Genomic DNA, 13629 nt, shown 5'->3' with positions numbered 1-13629 from the left:
GGGCGAAAACTTCAAACAGTGACCAAGAAGAGAAGGACACCCATTTATGTCAAGAAAGGCAGCTCTCTTAGCAGCTTTCATTGCCCGTCTGGTTTGGTTACAGTCCTCATTTCTTTATCAGCAGTATCCCATCAGATCATCTTCAGGCTGAACGGAAGCCAAGCTTTCTACACAAGCAGAAGGTATGTGACACATGGCCCCTCACGAGCGGCTATTCACAGTGGACTAAGTGCTAGAAACATGGTCAGCGACAGGGAAGGAAATCAGATTCTCATAGGAAGTCCTCTGCCTTAGAGAACAGCAGATGGTGGGCTTCTCTTCTTGGGAAACGGGTCCTCAGTTTAAACCTTTCTCCGGCTTGGCAGTGTCTCAGACAAGGACAGGTGGGGATGGCAGGGACTCAGAGCAGGTCACTGCTTTGCTCAGTGTCTGGATTCTGAGGCTGTGGACCCTGGGCTCTGTCAGCCCTATTTCCATATTTGGTGCTCCCTCTTTTGGGAGGTGGGCTGCTTCCTACTCCAAGAGAGTTACGAACGAATGGGCAAAGTAATGGGCTAGAAGAGTAGCTATAATAAGAATACAACTGGCGTCTTTAAAATAGCAACTATTGCCCACCCTTTCCTTTCTTTCTTTCTTTTTTTTTTTTTTAAGATTTTGTTTACGTATTTGAGAGAAAGCGAGAGAGAGGGAGAGAGAACACAGGGATAGTGAGAGAAAAAAGCAGACTCCCTGCTGAGCAGGAAGTCCGATGTGGGACTCGATTCCAGGACCCTGGGATCATGACCTGAGCTGATGGCAGACACTTAACCGACTGAACCACCCAGGCGTCCCTGCCCACCAATTTCTTTTTTCTTTTTTTAAAGATTTTATTTATTTATTTGACAGAGAGACAGCCAGCGAGAGAGGGAACACAAGCACGGGGAGTGGGAGAGGAAGCAGCAGGCTCCCAGCGGAGGAGCCTGATGTGGGGCTCGATCCCAGAACGCCGGGATCACTCACACCCTGAGCCGAAGGCAGACGCCTAACGACTGAGCCACCCAGGCGCCCCCCACCCATTTCTTAATGGAGCCTCCAAACTCTTATGATAAAGGAGAATATTGTTCTGATTTAATACTTAAATGAAGTAAAAATGTCTTTATATCTCCCTCCATGGAAGATTTTCAGACTGTTTCCCAAAGAGCTTAGATCGTCTTCCATGGAGTCGTGTGTTATTTATGCTGCGCTGTGAAAAGGCGGTTAGATGAGGTTACATGGGATCTCACTTTATAGCTGAAAAATATAAGGCAGGGAGAGAGCCTCGGTGCGAGGCATATGCACCAACGTTGAGCAGAGTGAATCTTCTTGACTTTAATGAGCTCTGAGAGCACATTCAATGTGCTTACCTAGGCTCCTTCCCTTTTGTCTAAAAAACTATACACCTAATAGCTTTATCGAATGGTTTTTCAGACATTTAAGACATACGAAATGTGACCTTGAACATAGCTGCTTGTGGTTCTCCCAGTTCATAAAAAGGTGGTTTCCCTGTGGCCATTTCGATGATGGTGCAGCCCAAAGACCAGATGTCCGCTGCTTTCCCGTAGCCTCGTGGTCCTTTGTCTATGATTTCCGGTGCCATATACTGAAGGGTGCCTAGGGGTAATTCAAACACACTTCCACTTGAAAACAGAGGAAACAGATGAACATCTCATGACAGCTTGAACTGTCCACATAAATAAGACAACTTTAAAAGCATGATTCAGGTCTTAATATCTCATCTTTCTAGACTTCCAGTTTTCTCTGTCGTTAATAAAAATGGAAATAGCAGTTGTTACGGTGGATTTTATCAGGGATATAAGACTAGCTCACCAATGTGATCTGGTCATGAATAGATACTTTCTCACCTCCTAGATAGTAGAGTATAAATAAGGCATCATTTTATCGGGACCTCTTAGAAACTTCTAAGAATGAGTCATGTGAGAACAACAGAGAATATATCAAGACATATTTTTTGCAATTAGTTTTCCAAATACATGAAGATTCCTATTATGTATACTTCTAATCTCTCCAGGAAAAGTCTAGGTCAATCATCCATTTTCCCTCAATCTATATTTCTCAATTTCTAAATTGAATGCTTAATTCTTCCGTTTGATTCCTATTTCTAAATCACAAAAGCATGAAGATTCTGAAAGTCATTGTTAAAAATAATGTAAATCATTTTTGGTGTCCTTTATTCTGTAAATCAAATATATATGGGTTCTGCTGTGTGCCTGTGGTCCACGGAATAAGAGGTTTAACAGATCAAAGGCAGGTCAGGAGCCATCAGTACAGACAAATCACCAGACAGAGTGAAGAAGAAGACAATGAAACACAGGAGATTTAAAAGGCTACATGGTATGAGAGAGTTGAAGAGTACGGTATGATGGAAAGAACATGAAATGGGGAGCCAAAAATGCTTGGTTCTAGCTCTAGTCTGGTATATCTCAGATAAACACTCGACTGCAGTTGTCTCAGTGACTTGAATAAGAGGCTGCTGGGTGATTCCCCCAAATCCAACAATGAGTCAGAAGTGTGAACAGGGACAGATTATTGCCACATCCCCTGCTACTGATATACTCATACAAATGATATAATCAGCAAACAGGAACTCATCCAAGATGCCATATTCAATTATTTCAAATCCTGAGGCATTTGCTAAAAGACCTACTTCAGTATTTTCTGATTCATAACCAAGCTGACAGACATTTTGATAAATACAGACACCTTTTATGAATGCCTCATGCGTGATTTATAGGTGAAACTGCTATGCACCATTCCTCTAAATTGTTCCTAGGAAACCCACCAACATAGGCTAGAAACTGGCTGCTTGTTGTTCATAAAACCAAATAAAAGTATATTATTTTTGTCAAGTATTGTCATCTTGCCAGGTTATCCTCTAGCTCTCATTATGTGACAGTAGCTTAAGTTCAAGTTCACATATGACTATACATGTCTGCTGTTGGCTTAAATCAGCAACACTACTGGAGGGAAGCATTTCACCTGGCCAAGGGTAAGGCTATAACTATACTCCTCAAATCACCTACCCTTACGACGAAAATGCTACGACTTCTCTATTTACAGATGATGAACTATAGTATCTGGGTGGGTTGTTTTTTATGATGTAAACAAAATCAAATGGTCTTCTAGAAAAAGCTTATGTAAGTCTACTACTGGTTTTTCTTGTATCTGGGTCTAAAATAGAATTGATTAGAGAATTTAAGTTGTACGAATATCTGAGGAGAAATCACAACTGATTAAAATACAGTGAACCTTAAAAATTGGACAATTCAAGTAATATCTTAACACATTATGCAATATTTTTATTCATCAGATAATATTTCAAAGGGCTCTAACTGCCAGTTGTGTTTATCTCCCATAGACCAAATGCCAAAAAACCCCCCCAGGTAGTTATGTATTCATATCTGCTCTCTTTATTCCATAATCATGACATATAAAATTTTCTATAAAGAGATTTACAGAGCCAGATAACGAAGACACAAGCCAATCTGTACATTAGCCTAAGGAAACCAAGTAAGATTACTGACTCTAAAATCCATACCTTATATAGCTTCATTCCAAAGTTTTAAACAATTACTTGAAAATAATCTCTTTTAGAGTTTCTTTGCCATTGCAATCACCCATGAAACCACTACAGCTTAGTGGCTCAAAGTGTGAACTTTGACATCCCACTTAATCTGCTCATTCATTCAGCAGATTTATATCAAGGACCTACTGTGGGCCAGGCACTTAGAATATAGCAGTGGAGTAAACAGAAATCCTGGGCTTATGGAGCCTGCGTTTTTTGCAGTGGGAGACAGACATTAAAGTAGAACATAATAAATCAGTAAATTATATAGTAGGTTAGAAAGTGATGTGTCAATGACAAAAAAAAAAAAAAAAAAAGGTAGGGAAGGGGGAGCGAGAGCGCCCAGGGAGGGCAGCCATGGTAGGCTCACTGAGATGACATCTGAGATAAAGCTTGAAGGACAGGGACTTAGCCATGCAGACAGCTGGGAGAACAGTGTTACTAGCAGAAGGAAGAGCATGTGCAAAGGCCTTGCGGCATGGCATAATGAAGGAATGCAGGAAGGCCAGTGTTTCTGGCACAGAGTGAGCAAGGCGGAAGAGTAGAAAATGAGGTCTAAGAGGTAATGGACTCCAAATCAGGTCAGAGCCTTCTTCACCATATTAGGACTTCAGCATTTGTTTGTTCTGAAAGAAACAGAAAGCCACTGAAGTCTCTGAGTAAGAGGGCTTGATTTATGTTTTAAAAGGATCACTCTGGCTGCAGTGTTAAGAGGAGAGTGTAGGAGGTAAGAGCTGAAGCAGGGAGAACAGGCTTTGGAGGCAACGCAGTTGAGGGCTGAGGGTGGCAGCCGTGGAGACAGTGAGGAGTGGTCCGATTTCGGGACACCGTCTGAAGGTAGAGCCAGTAGACTTCCTCGTGGATTGGGTTGGGGTGTGAGAAAAGAGAGGCACCATGGATCCCTCTAAGTTTTGGGAGGCCACCAACTGAGATGGAGAAGAGTGTGGGTGGAACAGGTTTGGGGAGAAGATAATTAATTCCATTTGGCATGTTAAGTCTAGTTTGAATCGTAGCTCTATTACTTACTAGCACTGTGACCTCGGGCAAGTTATTCAAACTCTTTGAACCTGAATTTCTCATCATAAATTGGGATGCTGATTCCAAAGAATTAGGGCTGATGTATGAATTTCTGTGAAATATGAAAAACACTTAACACAGTCAGATAGATAGTAAGCACTCTGTAAATGGTGGTTGATGCCGTCTTCCCTCTCACCAAATCACCAAACAGGTCAATGTCTTTCCAGTCCGTTCATTAGAGGTTGACTGAGCACCTGTGAGGCCTATAGCCATGAGCAGATCAAGGCGCACCCCTCCAAGTCCTCCTGATCAGCCCTGGAGACAGACCAGGCACATTGGTGACATGTGTCACTATGTGAGGCCAGTGTGAGAAGTGCAAACAAAGGACTCTGGGAGGACTGCTTTACTACAACTCCTTTGGGGATTAAAAAAAAATATGTCTTTAAGATTAGCAGAAGGCATTAAATTAACATCTTGCCCAAATAAAATGTCTGAAAGTAGGGATTTTCCCATCAGAAGTTACTGAGTCTTGGCAGCATCTAAAATGTCTCTTGCCAAATTGAGAGAGTATGAGGCAAGAAATGGAAAGACATTTAAAGTTACTAGTAGGTTGGAATTAATTTTATTCAAAAAAATACCTTTCAAATGTGTTCAATGCCGTGCCCTGAAATACCCATTGCTGTGAGGGTAGGAACTGGGTCTGAGGCGTTGCTGACTGAATATTCTGAGGAGAAAATTTACAAAATTTCTCTCTCTCCTTTTCCCCTCCCAGGTTACCAGAACAGACACATCAGCAATGTGGAGAGGAAGAGGGACTGGAACAAGGAAGTCAAAGCAAAGAACTAAGAGTAGATTAAAACTCCCAGTTCTATCATTTACAAACTGTTGTGACCTCTAGCTGTGACCTCTCTTCTCTCTCTCAATCTCCTCATCTGCAAAATTGAGGTCCTACCACGCACCTCACAGAATTCAGACATGGAAGATATCTGGCCATTGTGCTTTATCTTAGACCACAAAATATTCATTACCTTTTTTGGTTAAACTACTCTTTCTCTGATGGTAATAACGAGTACTTAGCACCTCATGAGAATCAGCAGAGTGGAGAGGTAAGACTTTTGAGTGGAGACCAGAATGGAAGTTCCAGATGCCCTCCTGTAACTGTGGGGCAGTCATTCATCTCGGAGCGTTGGTTTCCTCTTGTTACCTTTTTGGCAATCACTTTGTCTCCACTCCCCCAGGACTTTGTTCAGAGGTAGCGTGGTGGCTCGATTGCCTAATTTCTGAGGCAAGCTCTCTCCCCACCCCAATTCTGAATTGGTGAGTCACTTCCTCTTTCTGAATTGAAATTCTACGGGTTATTTATATTGTGAGTAGGAAATAGGCCACAGGGAGTAAACAGATTAGGAACTCATAGTTCAAATGGGAAGTGATTAAGGTATGAGTAAGAATCACAGAGAGGTTGGGCTAAAAAATGTTAAAAAAAAAAAATTCTTGTCAGGTTATAGTGCTTATAGCCAACCAGGAGAGAAGTAATGACATGAAGGGGAAAACAAATAACAAATTGAGAGTTAAAAGAAATTTTTTTTTCAGTGGCATTAAGCAGGAGATTTGAGCAAATCATAGAAATACAAGATGAGAAAAGAGCCAGATCAAATTCTGCGTAACATTTTTCAATGAGCATCAAATTACATGCACATTAATGTCTGTGAGAACCCAGACTGACTTTATCTCTCACATGAGGCTCTAATGCAGCAATTATTTCTTTAATTACATAAGATCTGTATCATCACTGCAAAAACATACCAGTAAAAGTTTCAGTACATGGGTTTATGCCAGCGAGCCTCTTTGATGTCCCGAAGTCCGAGATCTTGAGAACACCGCTATAGGTATTAATCAACACGTTGTCGCCCTAGAGAACAAAAGACTTGAGTCAAAATGTTCTTTCTTCCATTACTGTTTGTTGTTGGCTTGTAAGTCCAATAAGAAAAGCTGTCCTTAGAGCAAACAAGGACTCAATCTGTACTCTCCATTAATAGTTAACCTCGACAGTGAATTCTTGACACCATTTTTGTTTACATATTATCAATTCCCAATCTGTGACGCAGGCCACAAAGTCAAACAGGTGCCTGGTTAGAGCTTGGGGTGGCTTGTCAACTGTAGGGGCTACCTGTGTGGGATCAATTCAATTAAGATAGTCATGATCTCCTAGTCATTTCACTTTATTCTGTTTTTGCTTCTTTTCCTGGAAATATTTAGGGATATGGCAAACAAATGAGATCTGGGTTTATTGGGGGATAGCAATAGTAACTTCCTTTCCACAGTCCCTCCTTTGTCAGAAATTTATTAGTTTTGAATTTTCTCTTTTTAACGAGAATCAAATGAGTCATTTAATTTTAATTCTAACAATGAGTATATGATACTTGTAAGAAGAAGGAATCTTTTTTTCCCCCTCCTAATCATTCATCCATTGATGTAGTAAATATTTACTGAGTAGCTACTCTGGGCTGGGACACAAAGATTAAGCAGCCGTGAGCACCTCAGGAGTGGGGACCCTATCCTGTCCAAGTTTGTTCTGCTGTGCCCCTCCCCCTACAAAGCGCCTAAAGCAGTGTCGGGTGGGCAGTGGAAGCTCAGACTTTGTTGGCTGAACACGGTTGAGAGGTTTATTCCTTGAGGAGAAGAGATAAGGCATGAGTACCAGTAACTGACTTAGAGCAGAGGAGGGACTATCTTATATTTCTGCTATTTCTCAGGTTTATTTATTTACGATTCTAAATAAATATCCATAACACAGTATGACTTTTGCCAAGAAAACAGTTACCTACCAAGGAACTTGTAAACATGAATCCAGCGCATCCTACCTTTATATCCCGGTGGACTATCTGATTGTCATGGAGGTATTTTAATCCTTCAAGTATCTGCTTCGTATAAAAGCCGATGGTTTGCTCATTGTCCTTCAATGGGCCCCATTTGGAACGAAGGAGAGCAGAAAGGCTTCCTGTAAAGCAGGGAGAAACAGCGGATAAAATTTTATCAGATTCGTTCCTCCAAGCATGTTAATGGCGGAACACTAATTTAAGCTAACATGTATTGGTTATTCCTGGTGGCCCAGGAAGTAGAGTACTAGATGCTTGGGCTCTCAAATGCTCTGAAAGATGCTCATTATCTAATACAGTCAAAATGAAAGGCCACTCAGTCCCTAACTTTGATCCAAGTCACAATGACTGATACTAAAATGGCTCAGCATACTTTTATTGTCTTCTAATAAACTGCCAAGCCAATGTCACATGTCTAATTTTTTTTTAAATTTATTGAGGTGTAATTGACATACAGCATTATATTAGTTTCAGGAGTACCACATAATGATGCGGTTTTTATACACACCGCAAAATGATCACCACAGTAAGTCTAGTTAACACCTGTCACCACACATAGTTACAAAAACATTCTCTTCTTGTGACGAGAATGTTCAAGTTCTCCTCTCTTCGCAACTTTCAAGTACCCATACAGTAGTGTTAACTCTAGTCACCACACTGTACATCACACCCCCAGGACTTACTTATTTTATAACTGGAAGTTTGTACCTTTTGACCCTCTTCCCCCATTTTGCCCACACCTACCCCCCCCCCCCCCCACTTCTGGCAACTACCTATTTGTTCTCTGTTATTTATGAGCTTGGTTTTTTTGTTTCGTTGTTTGGGGTTTTTGGGGTTTTTTTACATTCTACATGGAAGTGAGATCATACAGTATTTGTCTTTCTCTGTAAAACTTATTTCACTCAGCATAATGCCCTCACAGTCCATCTGTGTTGTCGAAAATGGCAAGATGTCACTCTTTTTTAGGAATGACTAATATTCCATCGTGTATAGAACACATCATCTTTATCCATTCATCCGATGATGGACACTTAGGTCGTTTCCATATCTTGGCTCTTGTAAATAATGCTGCAATGAACATAATCTAATTTATCTTTTAACGTAGACAAATTAAGACCTGTAAACTAGTAAATCCCGTTCAATCGTGCTCCTCTTCAAGCCCTTAAAAATGTATACTTTTTTAAAGAAAGAAAAACATCTCTTACCTCCTGGGACCTGCTCCATGAAGATTTTGATGAAACCATTCTCGCTGAAAGAGCCCAGATACTGGACAATATTTTTGTGCTTTAGATGCTTATGCAATGCTATTTCTTCATGTAGGGGCTGGGAGTATCTAAAAGACATGCAAATGTTGATGAGCTAATTATGCAGCCAGATTTTAGTGTATAAATGTAAGCAATACAAATTGAAAACATCAGCTAAATATACGTCCATACATAAAGTAAAATATGACTATCTAAAGTATTTATTTCTCTAACATAAACTCTGTGAAGCTGAAGCGGTGGTAGGTAGGGTCTGAGGGGAAATGTGTCAGGCATTGATCTGAGACTACTGTATACATTAACTCATTTCTCACAACAACCCCAGGAGACGGTACTTTTAAGATGCCCATTTTACAAATGAGGAAATTGATTCACCAACAGGATAACTAACCTGCCCAAGATCTTAAAGCTAGTAAGTGACAGAGTTAAGATACTAGTCTAGGAGAACTGAACGCACCCACACAGCTCACTGTCTACATTAACATGACTTTCTACTCCACTGGCCTCATAACATAACTCTACTATTCCCGGAGACTCTTGACCTGGAAGATAAAAATTGCAAATCACTTTCATTTTCATTCCTGAACTTACTGAAAGGCCCAGCAACTCGTCTGTAGAAAACATAAAACCATTTATATCCCAAGTCTCCTTGAGCTCCTGGCAAATCCTCATCTTACTGGGTCCATCAATTCTAGTATATCATGATTTTTTTTACCCCATCCTACCCATGCCTTCATGCTGAAAGACCAGCATCAAACCGTCTGGTTTCTTTCAAAATCACATACATTGTTTTATCAGATCATACAGTGAAAGTGTTTTATATTTCTGGAACAGACAGAACAACCCTTTTGATGATTATTTGAAGTACTATAAAGCTTTTAGACTCTTAGCAATCTTGAATATTAATATTATATTATATACTTATATTAATACGATTACTGTGTAACTAACCATGGTAGGGCATCAGAGACCCAAAGCTATTCTCTAATTTTTTTTCTCTTGTACAATGGAGGTTACAGGTATGAAAGGCACTAACCACTAGACCATAAACTACAAACCTGATGCCTCATTATTTGCTTCAGTGCTAGTACAAGAAATGCTTAGATCTTATGATGGCAAATCCATGTAAACAGAATGGATTTTTTTGAATGCCAATAATAAATACTACAATTGGTTAGTACCGAATAATGCTATTTTCATGAAGCTTTTCAGGATAAGCTACAAAGCTAAAGCAATTAGGAGGTTATAGAAATTCAAATTCATTTAATTTAAACAAACTTTTATAATCTGTAAAATATTGCTCAGAATGCTTCCAACAACAACAAAAAATTAACTTGTATTTTAGATCTTTTACTCATTTTATTTTTCTTTAGAACTGCTCTAGGAACTATAAAGGTAGGTATTAAACTAAACCCCTTAACAGGATACCAATTAGAGATAACTCCATTTTGGTAACTGAGACAACATGAGAAATACAGGTCTATGGTGTTACCAGTAAGACACTTAGGTTATGATTCTCAGGACATTTGCAAGTTACTTTTTCCATGGTGTTTAAGCCACTTTATTAACGCTAGGTAATAACATTGCTCTTGATATGCATGAGATAAATTAGTAGCAAATATTGGGTCTATTCTACAGATTTAGGGCATTAAAATGACTAAATAATCCGAAGCAAGTGATTAATTCAGTTTATGATGAGCCAAAGGACTCCCACCTCCTGACCCTCTATTGAAAATCAATCATGAATATTTAAATATAAGATCGTGGAAAAGGAAATAGGCTACTCCCCTGCCCCCTCCATTATGTAACCAAAGGATAGCTTAAAAGTTACAATAATAGTCTGGTTTCAACCTAGCTAAGAATAAGAACTCTTCTCCAATATGAAATTGATTAGTAACACTCAGAAATTCTCACTAAGTGAAAGGGTGAGTGCCAATCACCAAATAAGCATGAAATTCTAATTTGTTCAAGTCAATAAGCAATGCTTATCTATGAAATTACAAGAAAATCTTATTTCTTCTCTATTAGCTGTGACAATGGAAAGAAGAAATGGTATAGATAATCAGAGTTACTTATACATATTTGGCTTTAAAAATTATTAATCCATATGTGTTTCCAAAGCACCTTCTCTGAGTCAAATGCCCACTACATCCATCCACACCAGTGGTTCCCAGCCTTAGCTGGACGTCTCACCTCCTGAAAGGATTTTTTAAAAATAATCAATGCCTACGACCTACTCCAGAATTTCGGGGGGTAAGGCCTGAGTATCAGTAATTTTTTAAAGTGCCCCTGTTGGCTCTAATATGCAGCGGGGTAGAGAATAACTATCTACATAAATAGTTCAGGTGTGTGTAGAACATTAGAGGAGGAAGCCAATTTGAGATTAACAACTACTTGGGATAGAGCGTGAATCCACCACCACTTCTCTCCTACGACTCCGATTCTCAAACAAGTGTTTTTAAAGTGTGAAGGAAACACAGAAGCAACTGTTTTTGTTGCTCTGATCCTTCACTCCAGATGGCCAAGGGTAGTAGATGCTGGGTCATGCATTATTCACATGCATCCTATTACCTTAGCAAGTGTCCTTCCTAACTGCTATCTTTTTACATGCAACATGAAAACCTCTCCGGGGCATACAGATGAAAACAACTTGTGTGCTCTCACCATAACATAAGACACTTCACTTTTGTTCTTATAGGTAACAAGGAGATGCCCAGCGCCAGCTCTTTAAGAGAAGCACTTGTCATACGAGGGTTTTCTTTTCTTTTTTTTTTTTTTTTAAAGATTTTATTTATTTATTTATTTGACAGAGATAGAGACAGCCAGCTAGAGAGGGAACACAAACAGGGGGAGTGGGAGAGGAAGAAGCAGGCTCATAGCGGAGGAGCCTGATGTGGGGCTTGATCCCAGAACTCCGGGATCACGCCCTGAGCTGAAGGCAGGCGCTTAACGACTGCGCCACCCAGGTGCCCCAGTCTTTTTTTTTTTTTTTAAAGATTTTATTTATTTATTTGACAGAGAGAGACAGCCAGCGAGAGAGGGAACACAGCAGGGGGAGTGGGAGAGGAAGAAGCAGGCTCCCAGCAGAGAAGCCTGATGCGGGGCTTGATCCCAGAACGCCGGGATCACGCCCTGAGCTGAAGGCAGACGCTTAACGACTGAGCCACCCAGGCATCCTTCAAACAACCCACATTCTGCCAAATGCGTTGCTACAGAACAGGGCCTTTGTTGGGGTTGGTGTGCTGTGTGTGTGTGCTTTGTGTGTGTGACCAATAAACTTAAGTTACAAAGGGGATTCTAAAAGTGGTTTGCTTCCAACTACCTACTTAAATTCACCTGCTGGTGGGAGGGGAAGGGATGGTGCTAAAGATGGGCAGGTTTGCTGCAGTGACTGGATAGTGATAAGCCCTTTACATTTTATATTGTTTCAAAATCTATGTATGTGTTATGTAAACTACAGGAATACTTAACAAAATGTTTAATATGACAAATTGATATATATTGCCCTAGGTATTTCATTAATAATTTCTATCATCACCTCATAAGAGAGAATTCATAAATACGTCTCACGGATTAACCAAGAGGAAACTGTGCAACAATATCACAGAAAATAAAATGAAAACCATACGTGGGGCAGACAGCAATAGCTGTTTGCCTACCTCACGTCTGTTCTTCCCTCTTTGTAGGATTTTGTTTGAGGAAACAAAGGACTAGCTAAAAAGCTACTGAGTCCCTAGCCTCCCTTGGGGTTCAGGGTGGTCACTTTTGGCGAATAGAATAGAGGTGAAAGTATGCTGGATGCTTCTGGGAAAGTTTGTTGTCTTTTTCTTCTTGCTACCTCAAATGCAGATATGGCATCTGGAGGCAAAGTGGCCATGCGGGTAAGTCACACCCTAAGGACGGAAAGGCAAACAGAGCTGGGACCTGGGACACTGGCTGCTTGGGAGGGTGTGTTTTCCAGCTTGGGGTACGTGAGGAAGGCCTGCCTGCTGGCTTAAGGTCTGAACTGAGAACGGACCGAGATGAGGCAATCCTGCTGGGTTCTCTGGAATGAGCCCCTGCGTGCCCGGGTCGGTGCGGCTGCCAGGGAGGAGCCACAGAGGGAGGCAGATGTCTGTGCTAAGGGCTCGGGGTTTCGTGCTGGTTACGATAAGGGTCCGCGGAAGGGTTTCAAGCAGCAGTGACATGATGTGATTTCCACTTCAGAGACATCTCTGTGGCTTCTCTGAGGGAGGCTGGAGTAGAAGTAGAGGAGGGAGTGAAGGCAGAGACTAGTTACCAGGCAGTTGCGGCAAGGAGCCCGTGCGAGAGACCTGAAGGCTGACGTTGGACTTGCAGCCGTGGCGATGGGCAAGACTGGGGAGACTGAGAATGTGTTACACAAGCTGAGGCAACAGTACGACTTACTGATGCAGGAGACATCGAGTGAGAGAGAGGAATCTAAAGGAATCCTAGGTTTTGGCCTGAACAGCTGATGGCTGGGAGAACCTTCACTGAGGCAGGGTCGGGTGAACACACCTGGGGGTCAAAATCCACAGTTCCGTTTTCGCCACGTTAACCTGGAAACTTCCAAGTGGAGAGGCTGGGTAGACAGACAACCCAGACAGCTCAGGGGAGTGTCCTTTCTGAAGAAAGCTGGTCTTGAGTGGACATGATCTCACGACCCTGAGATCGTGACCTGAGCTGAAACTGAGAGCCAGATGCTCAACCGAGTCACCCACACGCCCCAGTTCTGGAAGTTCCTATGGCCATATCCTTCAGCTCAGAGAGGAAGCCCTGCCCAGCCCATCGAAGGCACTCTTCATTTGGTAGTGATTTCAGTCTCTAGCATCTCTTTTGATTCTTACTTAGGATTTCCATCTCTGCTTACACT

The 13629-nt window shown here is 41.2% G+C and overlaps 1 protein-coding gene across 1 annotated transcript in view; it reads right to left on the bottom strand.

Annotated features, from left to right (window-relative positions):
- MAP3K5 (mitogen-activated protein kinase kinase kinase 5) overlaps positions 1–13629 on the bottom strand; it is a 190631-nt gene that overhangs the window by 36916 nt on the left and 140086 nt on the right. Inside the window, exons 16-19 of the mRNA XM_026504878.4 lie at positions 8700–8827; positions 7480–7616; positions 6422–6527; positions 1472–1629 (exon numbers count right to left, since the gene is read on the bottom strand). Coding sequence (XP_026360663.1) covers positions 1472–1629; positions 6422–6527; positions 7480–7616; positions 8700–8827 — 529 coding nt within the window. The remainder of the gene's footprint in view (positions 1–1471; positions 1630–6421; positions 6528–7479; positions 7617–8699; positions 8828–13629) is intronic.

Source organism: Ursus arctos, unplaced genomic scaffold, assembly GCF_023065955.2.
Source record: "Ursus arctos isolate Adak ecotype North America unplaced genomic scaffold, UrsArc2.0 scaffold_13, whole genome shotgun sequence".
Taxonomy (NCBI): Eukaryota; Metazoa; Chordata; class Mammalia; order Carnivora; family Ursidae; genus Ursus; species Ursus arctos.
This window is presented reverse-complemented; position numbering and strand designations above follow the sequence as displayed.